Source organism: Coccinella septempunctata, chromosome 7, assembly GCF_907165205.1.
Source record: "Coccinella septempunctata chromosome 7, icCocSept1.1, whole genome shotgun sequence".
Classification (NCBI taxonomy): domain Eukaryota; kingdom Metazoa; phylum Arthropoda; class Insecta; order Coleoptera; family Coccinellidae; genus Coccinella; species Coccinella septempunctata.
Genome location: NC_058195.1, coordinates 10,683,176 through 10,705,469, shown reverse-complemented (window position 1 = coordinate 10,705,469; position 22,294 = coordinate 10,683,176). Strand labels below are relative to the sequence as shown.

General features: G+C 36.9%; 1 protein-coding gene and 1 long non-coding RNA gene across 3 annotated transcripts in view; one reads left to right on the top strand and one right to left on the bottom strand.

Annotated features, from left to right (window-relative positions):
- The window catches only part of LOC123316419 (serine/arginine repetitive matrix protein 1), a 76,493-nt gene that overhangs the window by 29,864 nt on the left and 24,335 nt on the right, over positions 1-22,294 (top strand). For both annotated transcript variants that reach the window (XM_044902490.1, XM_044902489.1), the window contains exons 3-4: positions 170-339; positions 2,639-2,851. In XM_044902490.1, coding sequence (XP_044758425.1) covers positions 170-339; positions 2,639-2,851 — 383 coding nt within the window. The remainder of the gene's footprint in view (positions 1-169; positions 340-2,638; positions 2,852-22,294) is intronic.
- The window catches only part of LOC123316420, a 41,540-nt gene that overhangs the window by 9,678 nt on the left and 9,568 nt on the right, over positions 1-22,294 (bottom strand). The window contains exon 2 of the long non-coding RNA XR_006538070.1: positions 19,805-19,921. This is a non-coding gene — a long non-coding RNA (uncharacterized LOC123316420). The remainder of the gene's footprint in view (positions 1-19,804; positions 19,922-22,294) is intronic.

Sequence of the window (22,294 nt, the reverse complement as noted above, 5' to 3'; positions counted from 1 at the left end):
TCTCCGAGGGCAAGATTTGACTCAAAAACTTCCTTAACGTCGAACATTCTTCCTTTAAATCGTTATGAATCGTGAAATCATATGTCCTAAAACCTAAAACCGTAATTGTCGTCTGAGATTTTTTTTGCAAGAGACGAAAATTGTTCATCAATTTTATTTTACTCTTTAGAGGAATGGGTTAGTAAGAAGAAGACAGAGGTAGTAAACACCAAACAGATCGAGACGAGAGTCAAGAGACAAGTCGTTTTAGAAGATGGAAAAGTGGTGGAAGACTCCGGACCTATGGTCACCACAAACACAACGGAAGACACGGAAACTCAGGAACACCATCAAACCGAGGTACGTTCAGTTCACATCCTTAGTAAAATCATGCAGCTCTGACCTTTTCTCATTGAAAAGTTCCATAAATACCCTTCAATAATATATTAAACGATACTGATGAAATGGACGCGAACGAAGCTATGTGGGTGGTTCAACCTGCTCCGCTTCCAAAGTTGATTGAGAGATTTCGCTCCTTGATCAATTAATCATAGGAAAAGATCGTGTATGGAGCTCTGCGTTGCTTGATGCAACATGCAAAGGTATCGGCTTTCTTCGGGCCATATTATCCATAACTATGTATATCATTTAGGTTGGATATTATCTCGATTTCACACTGTGCAATCTTGCATCTACGGTTCGTTTTCATGCACTCCTTCTATCTTCATAATATAATCGATGAATACCCCAAGAATTGTCATGTGTACTGACACACATACTACAGTTATAAGTCATATTTGGTTGTAGGATTAATTTGCAGCATTTTGTCGTTAGTAGTGTATACTTTCATAATTTCTTATGCAGAACTGTCATTAAGCTTGCATTTAAGTGTATACCGGTAAAGTTGATTCAAAGACAACTGATGAAACTTTTGACCATATATTCTGTTCAACTATAGTAGCATTTATACAGAGTTGAAGAAAAACACCTAGAAAACACAACACTCATGGTGAGAGGGACTTCTCTCTGTTGCCTTGTGGCATTTTGTCGGCGTTTGAGTCTATCCAAGTGCATGATAATGAAAAACAGATCATGGAACCTCTGTTCAGCTTGGTAGAGGTACATCATATAGAAGAAGAAGGCTCTAGAATGTTGAATACGTAGATGTAATGTTTCCATAAGCGTAATGCGCAGCTTGTACCTAGACATTATTCCCAAATAAAACAGTGCTGACATACGAGTATATATTGAATAATTCTTAGCCTACTATGAAAACAAACAAAATTTCAATGTCAATAGTCAAAATATTTTATTACTCAACAACTTCTTTTCTTAATTGGATAAATTTATTACAGCGAACCTGCAACGACTCTAGACCTTTCAAAAAAATGTTTCTTCTTGCTCTGCAAACCAGACCTCCACAGCTTTTACTACCTCCTCGTTGGAAGAAAATTCACGACCTTTAAAAAAAATTTTCCGTTGAGGAAAGACATCATAGTCGGATGGAGCCAAATCTGGTGAATAAGGGGGGTGCTCCAGTAACCCTAACCCTAAATCACGAATTTTTTGCATGGCAACATGAGATTTGGGTGCAGAGGCGTTGTCCTGCAAAAACAAAACACCTTTGGATAGCTTTCCGCATCTTTTCTCTTTAATTTTTTGCCGTAGAGTAGTCAGTAATGTCGAATAGTAATCTTCAGTTATTGTTCCATCCTTATCCAAAAAACCAATCATGATTACCCCATGGCAATCCCAAAAAACTGAAGAAAAAAACTTTTCCAGCAGATTTTTGTACACGAAAGTTCTTAGGTCTTGGAGAACCAGAGTGTCGCCATTCCATCGATTGTTGCTTTGTTTCTGGATCGTCGAAATGTACCCAAGTCCCATCCATAGTGACAATTCGGTTTAAGAAGTCTACATCGTCTTCAAATCGAGCACAGATCGAACGCGATGCTTCTAGCCTTGCACGCTTTTGGTCAACATTCAAACATTTGGAGATCCATTTTCCACCATTTTTTTCATGTCCAAATTGACTTGAACTATATGACGAACGAGTTCTTATAAAATATCCAGTGCTTCAGAAATCCGTTTTAGCCCAATTCGACGGTCTGATAAAATCATGTCTTGAACTGCATCGATATTTTCGGGAACTGACACAGAAACTGGCCTTCCCGATCGGTCATCATCTTCAATAGAAAATTTACCTCTTTTGAAGCTTGCAGTCCAATTTTTCACGGTCGCATACGAAGGACATTGATCACCAAGAGTATTAAGCATATCTTCGTAAACCTGCTTACCTCTTAACCCTTTTAAATACAGGTACTTGATGATGACACGATAATCTTTTTTGACCTCAAACTTCACACTGACACTTCTAATGAGTTATTGTTCGTTGCTATGGTAACGCAATGTTTTTATTTATGCATGGAACAGGTCTAGGCTAACTAGATATCAATACATCTTCGTAGATTTCAGGTAATTTTCGCAAAAAAGGGAACCTCCAACAAAAAACGTAATAACAAATTCATGTAGAATCTAAAGTGCCATCATCTTGCGAAAACTTCAAAGCCTACTTGACGACAAATAGTTCTTCACGCTCGGTCTAAGATGAACAGTATTGACGTCTTCAGGAAACATCTTCAAAAATTGATTGTTTCAGCTGCGGAAACTTGGAGACGATGAAATCGATGGCCCATTGGCAGTGGAAGGCAAAGCGGACAACGCTGCTGTCAGCAAAAGAAACTGGGTGGTCACCTCCAATCCCGACGGAGTGGTGCGGGAGGTCAAGGAAAAAAGGGTGCTCTCCAGGGAAGAAACAGAAGAAGTTAAGGAGACAGAAGACATCCAGCATTTTGGGGATATAACGGACGAGGTGAGATTTTTATATGTTTATTGTCTCGACCATTTTGTCACTTTGGATTTTTACCTTCTGAGAGTAGCCTCATGGGTTAATATATCAACAAATAATGAGGGGTAATTCAATCCAATACGGCCAAAATTGTTGAAACCAAAACTATGGAGGGTACTCTCCATAACCAAAACACAAGACACTTTTCATCTATTGGAACCGACTGTTGCAAACAGAAGATTCGAAGAAGTAACCGACACACACTTTCATAACTTCGGTAAACCTTCTCTAGGTGGCGCAGGTTGTTACTTTCCGACAATATTCCTCTACTCGGATTTAATTTAATCGAGATACCAGATTCTGTATCTACCTTACGCTTGACTTGAGTACTTGAGGTCAACCGTGTATACACAAGTCTTGAGAAGTCTGCACGTATACCTGTCAGATTCACTTTCGTGTTTTCATGGTAACGATCTGCGGGTTCAGGTCGACCTGATCACGATTCTCATTGTAAATGATCTGAACGAAGAATATGATCAGAACTAAATATTGATGGTACCAAAATTGTTGAAAATTCAGTCTGTAGACATTTTAGATTAGAAAAAATTTCAGGGCGTATAGTAGATCCGGGTAACTTGGGACTTTTGAAATTCAACTTGTCATATTTCAAAAACGGTGACCTATTTTCATGTGAGAAAAAAGTTCAAATATGCTAAATTACTCAGACTATTGATAAGGATATATACCATGCTTCAGAATTCGGATATAAATTTTGAAAAAAATAAAAAATACTTGTCCCAAGTCACCCACCGATTTGGGAGACTTGGGACACAAGTTAAAATCTATTGATTTCTCAACTCTCAAATGAAATAAGTGACTTTGGACGGTGTATGGTTTGAAAAATAAGAATTTGTGATTATATAGTTGAAATTCGGTAAGGAAATTAAATGATAAAACCCTATTACAGCAAAAGTAAATATATTGCAACTCAAAAGTAAAAAAACTAAACAAAACGAGGGAACTTTGATTTCTTTCATTCTTTGGTGATTTCTTTGTGAAAATAACGTAAATAATAATATCCTGCGAAAAATCGGCATATTTCCTGCTGCCAATGCGCCGCTTGTATCTATTCGGCATTGTACCAAGTCACCCTATGAAAAAACAAAAAAAATGAATGAGATCCGTGTTGCCATTTCATTTGTAAACAACCTTGTTTCATGACATATCTTGTATCCCAATACCCCACGTATTCAGAAAAAAATTACATATGCACAAAGTGAAAGACATGTACAGGACACTAGAAAGTATAAGGGCCATAAAAAACGCGCTTTTACTCTCCTGAATTCGTTAATTTTTCCTGTCGATTCAAACGCACTGGCCACGGCAAACTCAACAGGAATTAATTGTTAAACTAACCGAAAAGGCGCTACACAATCTTATAAGTTTGTCCCTTCACTCATAAATGGTAAGAAACAAAGAAATCTGCAAGGGGGGGTAATTGTCCCAAGTTACAGGACTGTCCCAAGTCGCCCGAATCTACCGGTATACAACAAGATATCGATAGAATTTGATCATAAAAATGATCAGGTGATGCAAGATCTCAAGGTTCGATAGACAGAAAAGGACTTCCGAGACTAAAATAACTGTCCTATAGCCAAGTCCTGCAATCGCCATACTAACAGTGAATTTGCATCCTCATTTAATTCTTGCAATTCACTTTGGGCAAAAGTTAAATGTAGGCTTGGTGTGAGATTTTGTCCCAAATCATTAATAGAATAACTTTCATTCATCGTCAGAATACGCGACATATAAAAACGACAGAAGGACCAAATAGTTTTTGATGCTGCCTCTTTTCCGAGATTTTATGAGTACAGAGTAGCATGAAATATGATTAGGTAATGAATAACCAAACTACTAGAAACTGTAAACAATCACTGACAACTGGACGGTGCTTTTATCTTTAATTCAAAATGAGCTGAAAGAAAAAGCGCAATATTAATTCTTTCGCTGCATAAGAAAAATTACCCGTCAAACTATTTTTTACTCCTTTCGAGAAGCAAAATTGAAAAAGACGATTCATTACAGAGTCTTATCTCACCCAATTCATCATCTCCTTGCGATTCCCATGTAAATGAGGACAAACGAAGAATTATTGCTCCACAAGTGGGCTGAGCACCAACAATTAAACGTGAAATTGCCTCCTTTAACGTTGTTATAAATGGAAACATCTCGACAGAAACTAACAAAGAGGAGATCGTGAGCATTTCTATCGAGTCCGTTTCGTAATCTTGCGATGTCTGCTGACCTATCAGGAATGCAAACGTGAGTCTGTTTTTGCTGATGCTCCTTGCTGTGGTGTGTGGTTTTCTTGTATGTTAGCCCTCAGAGGCGTACATGGAGAAAACGTCCCAGAGAATCTCAATACTAAATAAGGAAACCCTTTTTTTAATTTTTGCCTCCCTTTCGGAGTTACACCTTCTTATATTCCGCCACTAAAAATAATCTTTTTTTTATCTCAGAATCCGGTAGTACGAAATTCACTGAGTTTTTCACACAGGAATTTCACCTATGAGAATTCTCATAGTGCAGATTTTTATCTGTGGTGGAACCTGAAATAAGTCGAAATAAGAAATATCCAGTGAGTTTATGATCGCTTCTATTCAAACTGATGACCAGACTCACCAGAGCAGTCACTCATTCATGCAAGGATTTCTGAAACGCTTATGCATAAAGCATCATGATAGCTTTTCTGTGTAGTTTCACTGAAACCCTTTCAATTTGCAATAGCGACGGCACTGCATAACAATACGCTCATTCCTCATTTTTTCGCTGCATACTCCAAACCGTATTGCATAAGGACAACCAGGTACTAATAGGTCTCAATCCCAACTTTTTTTTCACTGTTGCGGTTTCGATTAACTGAGAAGGACAATGGAAAGCTGACAACCAACATATATATTCAAAATAGGATGTTTTATCTGGTTCAAGATCTACTAGAACCATGGGAAGTGATTCACCAGTTCATTGCATCATTGATGAGCTTTATTATTTCGATTAGGTTATATCAAAAGTACTTTTATGTGTAACTTTTCACTTTCGCTACATGATATACCATCCTGATTGAGTTTTTCGTTTATGTATCTCGAAATGTACGAGGTTATATTGAAAAATTCTTAGCCTACTATAGAACCAAATATATTCTCCTCTTAATTGGATACATTTATTACAGCGAACCTGCCATCACAGAACACGCCCATATAGAAGGGAAACTCCCCTACTAAGAAGTGGGGTCAAGTTTAAGCGCCCCCATGCGGTGGTTCGAGGAAATAAAAGCGCCCTCTGGCGGCCGGAATTCGAAACAAATGAGCGGGAAAATTTGAAATGCTTCCTATTTAAAATCATTTGATTTGATTTTTGAAGTTCGGGATTGAAACAACGTACTGGAATGAGTTAATATAGCATGTCGAGATGCTATATTAGCATTCCAGTACGAGTTGTTTCAAATCCAATGTTCTCAGAAGCTTGATGACTTGAATAAAAAAAACACATATGTAGGCAATGATATAACTATATTTCTTCATAAATAAATCATATATACATCACAGTGTATGGCCTTATATGTAAAGAATAAAATAAAAATAATTCTAATGTCCATATAATATACATCAAAGTGTATGGGTTTATAAGTAAAAAATAAAATAGAAATAACTCTAATGTCCATATAATATACATCAAAGTGTATGGGTTTATGAGTACAAAATAAAATAGAAATACCTAATTCTAATGTCCATATATACATCAAAGTGTATGGACTTGATAGGAAAAAAATAAAATAGAAATGATTCTAATGTCGATATATACATCAAAGTGTATGGGCATATATGTAAAAAATAAAATAGAAATAATTATAATGTCCTATGGGAATTATTGGTTATAGGACTGAAGGAAAACACTGTTTTTTTTTAACTTAGTCGACGTTTCATCAGTACTTTGCTGATTTTTTCAATTCAATTCAATTTGGGAAAACCCTTCATCATAAAGCACTAATATCCATGTAACCAATAATTCCCATATATATGTAAGAAATAAATTCACACTTTCACTCAAAATAGGATTTTCGTATTTGTTCAGTACTTTTAGTTGTCAACAAGGGATTACGAACTTTTTCTATCCAAAGTTTGATAATTTCCGGTTGTTTATTATCTGCTTCAGGAAACCGATGACGTCTACTAGTCTTATCACCACAGTTCGGCACACAAAATTTATTGCTTTTAATATTTCTATTTTCCGACATCTTATTCAATTATCAGAAAAAACACTTAGGAATCACGATGCACTTCACACTGCAGACAAAGACGAAAAGAATGAGCAAGAATGAGGTTATGGAAATGTTTACAAACGTAAAATCAGCGATGGAAGCGACCCCATGCGGTGGTTCAACAAACTAAATAAGGGGTCCAGTTTTTGTAGCTGAGTTTCCCCTCTATCTTGACTTACTTTATGCCTGCCATGTCTCTAGACCTTTCAAAAAAATGTTTCTTCTTGCTCTGCAAACCAGACCTCCACAGCTTTTATCACCTCCTCGTTGGAAGAAAATTTAGGACCTTTTAAACTTTTTTTCAGTTGAGGAAAGAGATTATAGTCGGATGGAGCCAAATCTGATGAATAAAGGGGGGTGTTTTAGTAATTCAAACCTTAAACCACGAATTTTTTGCATGGCAACATGAGATTTGTGTGCAGGGACGTTGTCCTGCAAAAACAAAACACCTTTGGATAGCTTCCCGTGTCTTTTCTGTTTATTTTTTTTCCGTAGAGTGGTCAGTAATGTCGAATAGTGATCTCCAGTTATTGTTCTACCCTTATCCGAAAAATCAATCATGATTACTCCATGGCAATCCCAAAAAACTGAAGCAAGAACTTTTCCAGCAGATTTTTGGACACGAATCTTCTTAGGTCTTGGAGAACCAGAGTGTCGCCATTCTATCGATTGTTGCTTTGTTTCTGGATCGTAGAAATGTACCCAAGTCTCATCCATAGTAACAATTCGGTTTAAGAAGTCTACATCGCCTTCAAATCGAGCACAGATCGAACGCGATGCTTCTGTCCTTGCACGCTTTTGGTCAACATTCAAACATTTGGGGATCCATTTTTCTCATGTCCAAATTGACGTGAACTATATGATGAACGCGTTCGTATGAAATATTCATTGCTTCAGATATCCGTTTTAGCCTAATTCGACGGCCTGATAAAATCATGTCATGAACTGCATCGATATTTTCGGAGACTGACACAGAAACTGGCCTTCCCGATCGGTCATCATCTTCAAAGGAAAATTTACCTCTTTTGAAGCTTGCAGTCCAATTCTTCACGGTCGCATACGAAGGACATTGATCACCAAGGGTATATATCTTCGTAAATCTGCTCACCTCTTAACCCTTTTGAATACAAGTACTTGATGATGGCTCGATACTCCAATTTTTCGATTTTCACAAACTCGGTGGGCATCTTCTTTCTTTTAATTTAACACTGGTTTACTTTTTTGACCTCAAACATCACACTGACATTTCTAATGAGTTATTGTTGGTTGCTATGGTAACGCAATATTTTTGGATGCATGGAACTGGTCTAGGCTAACTAGATATCAATACATCCTCGTAGGTGGCTGTATTCTCTTCTCAACATTTCACATTTGTCTATTCTAATACAAAAAGCCACAATATTTCAAGGAGAAATTCACGCCATGAATGCGTGTGTTGGAGAAAACCTAACTTAAAAAAATTCTCATGGGTCGACAGCCAATTTGCCATTTGTGCTTATAAAGCATGAAAAACGGTGAGGTGAGAAAGCCTCTCAGTTCTTGCAAGTAGCATCAAAAGAGGACCTCTTGTATGAGTGGTACACAGGGGCATTCTTGGTTACAGAAGGACAGATTATCTTGCTGAATAAGGCTCAGAGACATCTTTTACTGGTCCAATAGTCTGGTTAACCAAAACCAGGACATGGGGTGAAGTAGTAGAGTGGACTTAAAAACATTCTTATTTTAGCAATCAAACCTCAAAATTGAAATCTGTAAGAAAATATACAGATTCTCCAATTGAAAACCTTCTTTAGAAGCTTGGCTTCAGCTGAGCAGATAGAAGCCACTGGTCTTATAACACCAGTGGCCGGTTATAACCGGTCTAACAATGTTAGAATACATATTTACAGGATAAGTGTCCGAGGATAAATCATCATGTGTTAGGAAATAAGGAGGATGAGACCCCTTTCCATATCATCTCTGTCCCAATACAGCCAGAACAAGGAAGGAAGAATCAGAGGAAAAAATAACCTTAACCAGGATCTGGTGAAAGAGGGAAAGGCTAACACAATGAGGTAGCAAACCTTCCCTTCTCTTGGTTCCTGACAATTTACAATCTACAGCTTGAAGCATTACATTGGGCATGGTTTTGTAGATATTTCACTTGACGTTTCGCCCACAACTCCAGTTGGCATCTTCAAAGTAAAATCCACGCTTGATTGCTTCTCACCTACGCCAACTTCTCGATCTCAATAACCACCTGAGAAAACTAGACGACAAAACGACGAAAAAACGCAATCATCAACACCTGAAGAACCAGAAAGACTAATTAAAAGTTGCAAGCTCGTCCTTGTCGGTAAATCGAAGAATGTGACACGGCCACGGGTCTACCAACCGAGCAGGAAAGTACTACCATAGCACGAATACGAGACCGATCGCGTTCTACCGGAGGTACGGCTGGGAAAAAAAAAGTTAGAAATCCAATTTACGTCGGTGTGAAGACGGCCTGATTGCCGCAGTAATTTCAGTGTTCGTTTGGCTTCGGGGCGGCGTTGAAATTCGCGCGTTTCGAAACGAACTACGTCAAAATCTGAGGCACTTCGAGGAGTTGAGAAACCGATAATGATGGAATTCGATACCCCGTTGTCGGACAGTTTCGTGTAACGTTTCAGGTTACCCGATTAAAAATTTCGGAACTTTTTTTTCATGTGGCAATTCTTAGCGGTCCCATACTACCAACGGGCAGACAAAATTGCAGAAATACTCAATCAGATTGTGTACGAGCATATCAGTTTTCCACTATGGGATAATTCATTAAAAATTCAGGTCTCATTAGACGAGCAGCAACCAGTTTCATGCCTAAACCATCGTTTAAAATAGTAGATTCGTTACATCAAGCAGTTTGAGCGGCTTATTTCTTTCTCAAATTCAATAAATTTTCTGTCGCCATTTCCTTCATTTTATGCATCTTGAGTTCAGTTAAGACTTTTGATTCGCAGATAAAGCGAGGAGAACATTCAACCACTTTCGATTTCCAAAACCAAACAAACGTATCACTTCCCTTCATAAGGGTTTTGGTTCCTTAAAATTGCTAACAATCAGTAGAGTGAAATTTGCGACAATTTTCTGCCAGGGCTTAACTTTTTTTTGCAATTTTCTCTCAAGGAGAGCATCTGACCAGACTTTGTTTCTGACTTCTTTTGTAAAAGAGAAAACAGCTTTTCAAATGACAGTAGGTTCAAGTTGGCTTTGGAGAGGGCCTTCTCAAACAGTTGCAGCCGGATGCTGTCCAGTCTTTTGTTGCTGACACCTGAATAGACAGCCGCAATGCATTGTACGCCCTAGTAACCTTATCAGCTGTGGCGTTGGAATACGTTATATTGAAAAATTCTTAGCCAACTATAGAACCAAACAAACTTTCAATGTCAAAATATTTTATTACTCAACATATTCTCCTCTAAATTGGAAACATTTATTACGAACGAACCTGCAACGCCTCTAGACCCTCTAGAATTTTTTTTTCAGTTGAGGAAAGATATGATGGAGCCACATCTGGCAAATAAGGGTGTTCTAGTAATCCAAACCCTAAATAAGGATTTTTTGCATGGCAACATGAGATTTGTGTGCAAGGCATTGTCCTGCAAAAACAAAACACCTTTGGATAGCTTTCCGCCTCTTGTCTCCTTAATTTTTTCCCGTAGAGTGGTCAGTAATGTCGAATAGTAATCTCCGGTTTTTGTTCTACCCTCATCCAAAAAATTAATCATGATTACTACATGGCAATCCCAAAAAACTGATGTAGGAACTTTTCCAGCATTTGGACACGAAACTTAGGTCTTGGAGAACCAGAGTGTCGCTATTCCATCGATTGTTGCTTTGTTTCTGGATCGTAGAAATGTACCCAAGTCTCATCCATAGTAACAATTCGGTTTAAGAAGTCTACATCTTTTTCAAATCGAACGCGATGCTTCTACCCTTGCACGCTTTTGGTCAACATTCAAACATTTGGGGATCCATTTTGCAGCAATTTTTCTCATGTCCAAATTGACGTGAACTATATGTTGAACGCGTTCGTATGAAAGATTCAGTGCTTCCCATATCCGTTAATCCGTTTTAGCAAAATTCGACGGTCTGATAAAATCATGTCATGAATTGCATCGATATTTTCGGGAACTGACACTGAAAGTGGCCTTCCCGATTGGTCATCATCTTCAATAGAAAATCTACCTCTTTTGAAGCTGGCAGTCCAATTTTTCACGGTCGCATACCAAGGATATTGATCACCAAGGGTATTGAGCATATCTTCGTAAATCTGTTTACCTCTTAACCCTTTTAATTAAAGCTACTTGATGATGGCCCGATACACCAATTTTTCGATTTTCACAATTTCTGTGGACATCTTCTTTCCTTTAATTTATTGCGTAACTCTGGTTTACTTTTCTGACCTCAAACGTCACACTTACACTTCTAATGAGTTATTGTGTTTCGTATATCCCCGTATACGAAAAAAGGAAGATAAGGAAATATTTACCAATGATGAAGGAAATATTTACCAAACTTTGGCGATCGATTGTGGCTGAACCACTTGTATGATTCAAACGATTTTGATGTCATTTGAAAGGCTATCTCCTCTTCTACAAAAGAAGTAGTAAGGAGATGCACACTCCAGAAAATTGGGAAAAAACAGATAAAGTTCTAAAATTCCGAGGTTTCTGAGTCTCAAAAATAAAGCCCTGGCAGAAAATTTTTGCAAACTCCACTTTGCCCATAATTGAAATGCCCTTCGTCTGTTGAAAACATTTTCAGCAATTTTTAGGAAGCACGACTCTTTTTCGACCTAATTTGCCTGTGCGATCATATCAATCAAAATAAGGATTTTCATAGTCGCTCTCATAATAAAATAAGGTTGTATTAATGATGGAAATGGAGCAATTGCCCATTCCTCAAGTGTAAGATCATCGTGTTGCGAGGTAAATCGAACAAATGAGACGAATAACTTAACCACCACTTTCGATTTCAACCTCAATGCAGTCGACAAAACCAGCTGTTCAAGGAGAAATGTTTCCTTGACCTGTACAACTCGATAGATATGAAATGTATCCAAGTGTAATTGGAATTTTTAGGACTCATTGGACAATTTTTATTTTCGACAACAATAAAAAAGGTTGAATAACGAAAAGTTAAGAATCTTTTTTTATGAAGCTCCTGAAATATAGCGGTTCAGTTTACTCATTGAAAAAACCTGAGGACTATTCAAAGAAACAGCTTCAACTCACCTCTTTTCATCGACGTAGTCAGTAGAGATTTGTTGCAAACGACTTTCAAATTGAGCAGAAATCCGAAGAAAATTCGAAGTGGGTATACGCAGATTTCCTAATACCAATGAAAGCAACGAATCTTATTAGATCGGTTTCTTCCAGATAGTGATCAATGCCATCTTCAAATGATATTGCCTTCTTAGGTCTTAGTTCTCAGTAATCTCTGAGTAAACCCAACATAACAAATTAATTCCTTTCAAAAACAGTACCTTAGCAATTTTGTATGAACTTGAGGATTTTTCATAGAAACTATCTAGAAGATATATTGCCAGGAGGGTCAATGATGAACTATTCGATTTTCTAAGACCCTTAGAAGAAACCACATGCTAATACTACTTATGGTTACGTAAGCAACCATTCAAAGCTGAAATTACCATTAGCTTCAACTGCACCGTACCCAGTCGACCACTCTCAAGTATATGCATTACAAACAAATACGTTTCGCCAGTCATATTCTCCAACAAATAGACTGCAATTAGTCTTGAAGCCATCGGACGAAGTAGCATACCTCCAATCACTTCCATTAATCAGCCTCCAAAGTGGCTGGTATTGAAAGATCGAGGCTCCCTCTGTCGGAGTAATTGTGGTAGACAATGGTGGTTTGGGGATATATGTGCCTGGGGACTTTATATAGACAGATAATCCATCCGGTTTGTAAGTTTTCAAGTCGTCTTTGTCCCAAGGCAAGTAATTGAATAATCTGCCACGCAAGACTTGAATATTTATTTGGATTTTCCCTGTTTCGACGTGGATGTTGGAAATTGAAACATTATATCGAACTATTAATGTAATGATTGGTTTGGGGCACAAAAGAAACTGACTAATTTATCCTTCTAGGGGTTGAAAGTTTTTCGAAAACTCAGTTTCTCAGTTCCTGATGCAATTCTTACAACCCATCTTTATCAAACTTCCATGAAGTCAACAAGAGTCGAAGGTGGATGTTCAAAATCGAGAACCTGTCAAAGTTCAAAGAAAGCCAGAGGTCTTGAGATCGCAACTCAGTTTCTCAGTTCCTGATGCCAATCTTACAACCCATCTTTCTCAAACTTCCATGAAGTCAACAAGAGTCGAAGGTGGATGTTCAAAATCGAGAACCTGTCAAAGTTCAAAGAAAGCCAGAGGTCTTGAGATCGCAACTCAGTTTCTCAGTTCCTGATGCCAATCTTACAACCCATCTTTCTCAAACTTCCATGAAGTCAACAAGAGTCGAAGGTGGATGTTCAAAATCGAGAACCTGTCAAAGTTCAAAGAAAGCCAGAGGTCTTGAGATCGCAACTCAGTTTCTCAGTTCCTGATGCCAATCTTACAACCCATCTTTATCAAACTTCCATGAAGTCAACAAGAGTCGAAGGTGGATGTTCAAAATCGAGAACCTGTCAAAGTTCAAAGAAAGCCAGAGGTCTTGAGATCGCAACTCAGTTTCTCAGTTCCTGATGCCAATCTTACAACCCATCTTTCTCAAACTTCCATGAAGTCAACAAGGGTCGAAGGTGGATGTTCAAAATCGAGAACCTGTCAAAGTTCAAAGAAAGCCAGAGGTCTTGAGATCGCAACTCAGTTTTTCAGTTCCTGATGCCAATCTTACAACCCATCTTTCTCAAACTTCCATGAAGTCAACAAGAGTCGAAGGTGGATGTTCAAAATCGAGAACCTGTAAAAGTTCAAAGAAAGCCAGAGTTCTTGAGATCGCAAAATTTTTTGGGAAGCTTTGAATAATTTTATGGCACAATGGCAAACCTTGGGGAGTCTGCTATCAATCGAAACTCTATCCAGTAGTAAAATAACTGTTGGTATACAACAGTTAATCTGCTGTTTCAACCAAAATCAGTTAGTATGGAGGCTTATATCACTCTTGTGCATTTTTCTGGTTCAATCCGCATGCCCTTCCGGTGGAATTAAAACCGTTTCGAATCATCTCATGCTTGTCGAGAGATTGGTAGAATTAAATGACATCACCTTCATTGTTAGTGATGAATCTCCAAGGAAATTCAACGATCTGGAATCATCGTAGTTTAAGTCCATTTGTCAACCGAGAATTGTTTGAGTGTATCCTATGAATGGTCGACTTCCTCAATTACCCATTACGTCATCTGGCATATTAACGGAACAACAGAAACTATCCAAACGTTCGACCTTCTCTATTTGCTACAAAGCGAAACTTCGAGTGAATATCGCCCTTCGCTTTTCAATATAAAGAGAAAACCAAAGGTTGACCTTGCAGTCAGTTAAAGTGCAATGAGATCATTTCATTCCTCTATCAATGGACATTGCATCTCTGCATACGATGTGGAACAAAAAACACAACGTTTTGCTTAGAAAGAATATAATTTTGGAACATCCCAAAAAAGATACTAGGAAGATTCTCTTGAAAGAAAAACTATTAATTTGGAATACTTTTTCGTCGTATTCTGATGAAAACGATAAGTTTTCGAATGAGGGGTATTAATTTGTTTTCCAGAGTAATTCCTATAAGGAGGAACAAAACTCTGAACGGTGTGGTGGATGTTTTTCAATGATGGCTCGGAGAGGGCAGAACAAAAAAGCAAACAATGAGAGAAAGCTTAGTTTGCCATGTTTCATTAATTCTCAGGCATTGCAAGTTTCACAACATCAATGTCGAACCAAAGTACTCATCTCTGGGATATTTTTGTCATTTCTTACATGAAGCCTATCGATTAGAGTTAGAGTGGTGCAGAGAACTGTAACCTCTGTCCACTGTATTAGCACAATGCTATTGCTCTGGAGCCAGAAATACGATACAGTTTTTTGGAAAGGCATAAGCAAGATTGAGCTCGTCTTGACGGTTCCGGATAGGAGAAAGTTCAGGCAAGCCTACGTCATGGAGCAAAGAGGACCTAGGTAAACATAAAGTAAAAAAAAACTAGACAAATGAGTAGAAGACGAACCTTGAAGGTTCGACACATTACCGATTCTTCTTGTATTGATTTTGGCTTAGGTTTCTAAGATTTTTTAGAGTTGACTCTTTTTAGCCATTTGAATAGATATTTTCAGTAGTAATACCCCTAGGGCCTTGATAATACCGAGATAATTTTGTCATAGAGAATATTGAAAGCGTAGTGCTTGATAAGTTGATAAACAATTTCGGATACCCTGTATATTTGAGAAGCAGTTTTTTTTAGCAGCCATGCAATTCAGTATGTAACGTGTTTTCAAAAAAATTCGTAGTCAAGTAGGCTATAGAATTTTGAACGTCGATATTTCGTGTCTAAACGTCTAAACTTCTTAGCTTTGCTGCACTATTTTCCAGATGAACTGTCACTTCAAAAGTTAGTAGTTTGGATTGTTGTTGAATAAAAATTATTAGGAAATTATAAAGATGGTTTTTACGGACGTGTAAAAAGCATTTATTATTGTATCCTACTTCAAACTGGGGAGAAAATGTAAGGAAAGTGGAAATATTCTTTAATGTTCCAGTGACATTCCCAATGTTGATGAAAGAATCAATCTTCGAAAGTACTGTTTTGTGATGTTTTGACGGAACAGTATGTTCAAGCAAAAAAAAAGTAGTGGTCGACCAAATAATAAAAACTCAGAGTTATTCAGTGTTAATGAAAATATGACGACAGAAGACAGAAGCTCCACGAACCTCTGTTCGGGTTTTATCTCAAGTGGCTGGAGTATCTGTTGGCATATTTTATGCCACATGATTTTGAATCATGTGTTTGTTTTCATAAAGATTGACATGTTATCAGAAAATAAAATGTGAGACCTATTTTCCTTTATGGAACTTTAACAGTAGAACGTTATGAATAAGGAGAAAGCATCATGCGTTTTTTATAGCTAAATTGAATTTTGATAAATTGTCCAATATTTATTTTCATGTAATTCAGTTCTTTAGTTTAATCATAGATTTTCAGTAACGACCAAATCAATTCAATATTTATAGAGAATTAATTAACATATTGAGATTCTAACTGTGCTTTATTCATATAACTGAAATAGGTAGAATTTTTTTACAAAAAAAAAACATAATACCACGATCCGTTCAAGATTCATGTCTCTTACGTATGGAAATAGTGGACATCGGTTAAAATTTTTACCAAGAATTTTTCTAAATGCCTCAGATTGTTTTGATTCTTGTGATCTGACCCAATGGAAGAAATGCTTTTCGCACTCTGGTCGAAATGAACTTTTCCTTAAAAGTGTCTTTCCACTTTCCATACAAAATAACGATGTATAGGTTGATGTCCTCATTGTATACATTTTGGGAAGATGAAGTAATTCAAGAAAAGACCTACGTTCAGACACCGAATTATCAAGGTTTAAAAATCCATAGCCTACTTGACGATGAATTTTTTTGAACGCAGGTTACCTAGATGGGTGACAGCCCTTGTCACGCAGATACTCTCCTCATTTTTTCTATGTCTTGACGTGGTTTCGTTGAAAAATAACACGGGTCAACACCAAATTTGACATTGACTGCAAAGCATGAAATTTCGATAGTTTAGATCCTAATTAGACGAAAAAAAAAATATATGGCATGAAAAAGTTTGCTTCTGTGTTTAGGAGACTGTTTCAACTTTATCATTTACAATAACTACAAGCAACATGTAGAGCCCATGGCTTGTCTTGATTCCAAACAGGAAAGTCAAAATATGCTGCATAGGCTTCAGAGAGAACGTGAAATGTTTTTAATTCGTATTTCACGTCACGAATTATAATAAATTGACCACATATAAAACAAAATGCATCAGCATCATATTTACACTTTCTTGACGACATTTTGAAGTTTGTCTGGGCTTGTAAACAACACCTTATCGTTGTTTATGACTCGAGTGCCCACTAGTGATACTTTGTAAGGGTAAACACCCCACTCTCATCGCGCGGTTTTTGAAATATTAAAAATTATAAAAAAAAATGAAGAATGAGTATTAAAACTATAACTATCACAAAAGCAAACTTTAAACCAAAAAAAGGTGTTTTCTTCTCGTTTTTGTGCATAATTAACCGGAAAATCCTAGTATAAACGTTAGGACAAAGAACGAAATTTTTTTTGTAGAGTCGTGTAATCCACCAAAATCTACGCAGAAATCCATAGAAGTATAATGATAAAACCTATCGCAGTATACTCATCTGGTACACGTACTTCGGCCAGCGAGCGAAAGGGGGGCTCGCTGGATAGCAGGGCGGGGGACACCAGTCAAACCACCGCTCACCGCCGGCAAATGGCCAACAGAAGACATCAGAAGGTCCTCCGCAATATACCGGGAGATCGAGAACGTCCGACTAGCGAAGGACGGTGCGAAAACGCGAACATTTTCGCACCCGGGACTGCGTGTGCCGACCCTGCGGTTTCGGTGGTGCTTTTTCCGAACGAAAAAAGGTCCTTTTCCGGGCAGTGACCTCGATTTTCGAGTGCGTAGATTCAGGTCCGATTTTTTTTCGGACGTCGACGGTCGGGAGAGTTCAAGGACTATCGAATTAAAATAACTGGATGGTGCAAGCAGTGTATCTTCTTCTTCACTTCTTCCGTCTGCATCTTCGTTATGTTCCGTTCGCGAATCGATGATGGCAATCGATTAGGAAGAAACATGTAGGTATCGCCATTCGTTACGACGATTTTCGTTGTTTATAAACTGGGAGCATCGGAGGTTTTCTTGATTTTTCTTCTATGGTTCAAGAGCAGGGTTGATTTCTCATGTTCCAGACCTTACCCCTCATTTTTTTCTAAACTTTTCACATCACAATGAATGAAAATATCGTAGGTATTCGATCTACTCAATCAAAATCATATTTTCTGGAATTGATTCCAAGGGAAAAATATGAAAAAAATCTTCGTTCAATTGTGGTTCATCTGTAAGGATCATCCCTTTCGCGATGGGCTATGAAATTATCGGAAAATCTATATATATTCCAACAACGAAGTTATCAGGGACAAACATCCTGATTCTGATTTATTCCTATATAATTTATCTATCGAAAATGTTCGAATGTTTTTCACCGCAGAAGAATCCTGCAGAATAGCTGATTAATGATAAGGTATACATAAACTTTGAAGTACTTTTTATGACCTCGGTAAATTGAATTGATTATTAAAGTTGCTTTAATTTTCTTCATCAATTCATTCACCTTCATTTTTTCCGCCATTAGTTTACTGATTTCAAATCCCAATCATCCAAACCCTTCATCTGATCTTAAATATAGAACTCTTATTCATTATTCCGAAAACGTCCAGAATGTCATAAAAAAATCCTCCAAAAAAAAGCCTTGAAACTATACCTAAGGTTTGCCATCACATTACCCAAGAGCAAGTAGATTTTAGGCTTTTTTTCCAAAACAAGCACCTTTTTGAAAAAGATTTGAGTCGAAGCAATTATGAAAGGAGAGACCCACTCTATACAGGGTATAGAGTACAAATATTTTAACAGTAGATCCTTGAGGTCAAAAGAAACACTCTTTTCCTATACCATTTTTTTCCGATTCGCCCTTGATAAAGAGATATAGTCATTTTTAGTTTTCATAATGAGCTGTGACACTCCTGGAAAAACAAAATTACCTTCAGAATAACTAGCTAAATCTGTGACACTACACATCTGTGGACCTTTTGAACGGAATTTTATTCAGCCAAAGTACCCAATTTATCAAATTTCACAGATACTTTTTAATTTTTGAACATCAAATTATTGGAAAACGGTGCATTATACGAGAAGATATGAGGAAGGCTTTTAGTTTACAAAACGTTCAATTATTCCTTAGATTGCTTCCAACTTAGTTTCAATAGTTCTTCGCATTTTTGGTATTGTTATGGTACGTAATGGTCATAATGAGAAAACTGTAAGACGTGGGTGATATCTCGTGTTCGAAAAAGATTCATCAAATGAATGAAAAACTATAAACCGAAAATCATTTCATTCGATAAAATCCTTTGTGAGATATAGAACTGAAAACAACAGCCTGTATCTTTCAAACCAAACCGATTCGAAAAAAATGGTAGGGAAGAAAGTGTTTTTTTGGACCTCAAAAATCTACTGTTAAGATATTTGTCAGAGTAAAAGAATCACCCTTTAGAACACTTTAAACACTTAAACACACTTGTGAAACAGATATGAAAAAGTTTAAAAAAGCAATAGATACAAGAATTCCACTGAAATTGGGAAATTTTATAGTAAAATGTAATTTTTTTTTTCTAATGCTCTCTCGCTATCTCCTTTTTGCTATTTGTAGTGAGTAGAAATAAAAATGCTTTCTATTCTATTCTATTATAAACTATGCATGAAAAAATAATCTAATTTTCATCAGTTCATGACTAAAGGTAACTGTTTGTTGTTCTATTCCTCAATTTCCAACCCTCAGAATGAGTAGATTCTAGTAAGTAAGGGTATAGAGAATCAATTTTCTTACCAAATTCCATTTAGTCTTCCACAATAATTTTCGAGAAATACACTAGTCGACTGATGAACAGATTTTTTTTATCTTCTTTAGTCGGCACACATGCACTGGCTCCAACCCCCTCAGATCCTAAATTAAAAAAAAAACAATAAATGCTGAACTCACAATCGTCACAATGAGATACAGGGATAAAAACAACATTCATTCATCCCTTGTTTTATGCTCAATGCAAACTTCTCATTTTTGGAAATAAGAAACCAAAAACATTGACGATAATGGTCGATATCCTAAAATCCTTATATCTCGAATAAAAATTCTTATGTTATTGATCGTGAACGTAGAGAAACAGAGATTCAATACAAACACGATCTTTGTTGACATTTCGATGATGATCTCATGTTCTTATATAGGCGAGGTATCTCTCAGAAATACATCAAATTGAATCAACAATATCCTGATCGCCATTTTCATTCTACCCTTCCTCAATCAGAAACTATAATTTTTCGAAATAAAGGGCCAATAACATAAAGCCCTGTGAAGTGCGAATTCTGAAACTAAAAATTCTGGATTTTATTTTCATCTCAAGTTCATGATTGTCCATCAATTTATTTGATTTGTCCATCAGGCAACCTTCGAGAGGTATGGACAAAGAATCCGGCCAATATGGATAAGGAAATACATATCTGAAAGTTGCAGACTTCTTCGAATCTACAAAAACGATAGTACGAGAAGACTTTAGCCTGTTCGCTTAGCAACCGACTTGTCGAAATGATGTACAAGTACAATCAGGCCAGTACCCATGAATGTAACATGACGTAGACTACTCTTCTTCGACGTCTGCCCAGTCAATACCTTAATCAATAACTTACGCCCATCTGGCGATCGATTTCAATGAGGTGAACAAAGAAGTTATTATTGGAAATTTTCCGCGATCATTCTTCTTCAAAACCTTTAACCTTCGAGGACAAGAACCTCAAAACACTTGGATATACTATGTGATTCAAAAAGCAGCACCATAAACTTGAACGAATATGGTTAGCTCTAGACTCCATTATGGGCAGAGTGCAAGAATCACCTTCTTAACCCACCTATTGATTTTAAGGGCTGAAATTTTTTCAGTTGTTTCAAATGTGAGGCTGGAATTACACTGTGGTCAGATTTTCGATACACGTTCGATGAGCTGTTTGGTTCTGTCAGCTCGACATCAAGTTAGTACATGCGATAATCAATAATATTGTACCTACACAAGTAACTTTTGTAACAAATGTCCTTCTTCGTAACGTTTGTGCGAAATCAATCTATAAAAAATAGGCATTCGATTATTCACCAATCGGGTCAATGCTATGCAAATTACACGTTGATTTTTCGATTTGTTAATCTTCACAGTCGAACACTACAATTTTGATTTGAATTACAGCCGAAAATTAGTTATATCCAATATCTGTATTGAAAAAAGTGAAATTGGTCAAGCAGAAAATTAACTTTAGTCGAAAAAGAAGTTCTGGATAAAGCAATTTTTATCCAATTTCATCACTTTTTATTTCAAATTCAGGAATTAGTTGGTCCACAACGAAAAAAAAAATTATATTATAACTCATACTCATGCACCTTGAAGATGACAAAGTTTTTCCTTAATTCCTTAATTTCAGTGGAGAAAGGGGAGGATTTTGTCTGTACCCATCCTATCGACATCCACAAATATTTGGAAATGTATGAAAAATAAGATCGATTATTAAATATTAATCTTCTTCACTGTATATGAAAAGATTCCTATGGGAATGAACACTTTCAAAGTAAGACAAAGAAATATCCTTCGAAACTATAGGTTCTTCAACCTTGGATGGTAATTCTCAACAGACGTACACTTATCTAAATTCAAAACCACGAAGTAATCGAGAATGACTTACAACTTAAAGGTGTGTGAAATGCATAACAAATCCGAGGATAGGGTCGATGCAATGACCATGTTTCCATTCATTCCTTTCTCGAAAATATCACGAAATTCAAGATTAACTCGACAGAAGTCGACGTTCTGTAGAGGACTGTAAAATTATTTATTTCTCGATTGTTCAAATTATGTCAGCGGGACTTGACATATTCGAATTCGAAATAACAAGGTTGAAACCGAAAGTATGAAAAATATGGCATCAGATTTAGTGATGCATCATTATACAGGGTGGGCGAAATTACAATTCGTTGTCTACTGAGGGGATCTCGAGAACTATTGCAGTTAGAAGCTCCGAGCTCTTTACAAAGGATGGCAAAAAATGAGATTTTGGTGATTTCGAAAAGTTTTCATAACTTTTTTGTCTTTTAAGTTACAGATGTGAAACTTGAAACTTCTACGGGCACTGTCTTACGTAGAATCCACTGACGGGCTCAAAATATTTTTTGATTTCGAATCATCAGGCGAACTTTCGTTTTTTTAAGTGCAAACTTTTATTGCATTTGTTATTTTTGAATTGGAAAAAATCTATTGTCATCAGATTCTACGTATAAAAG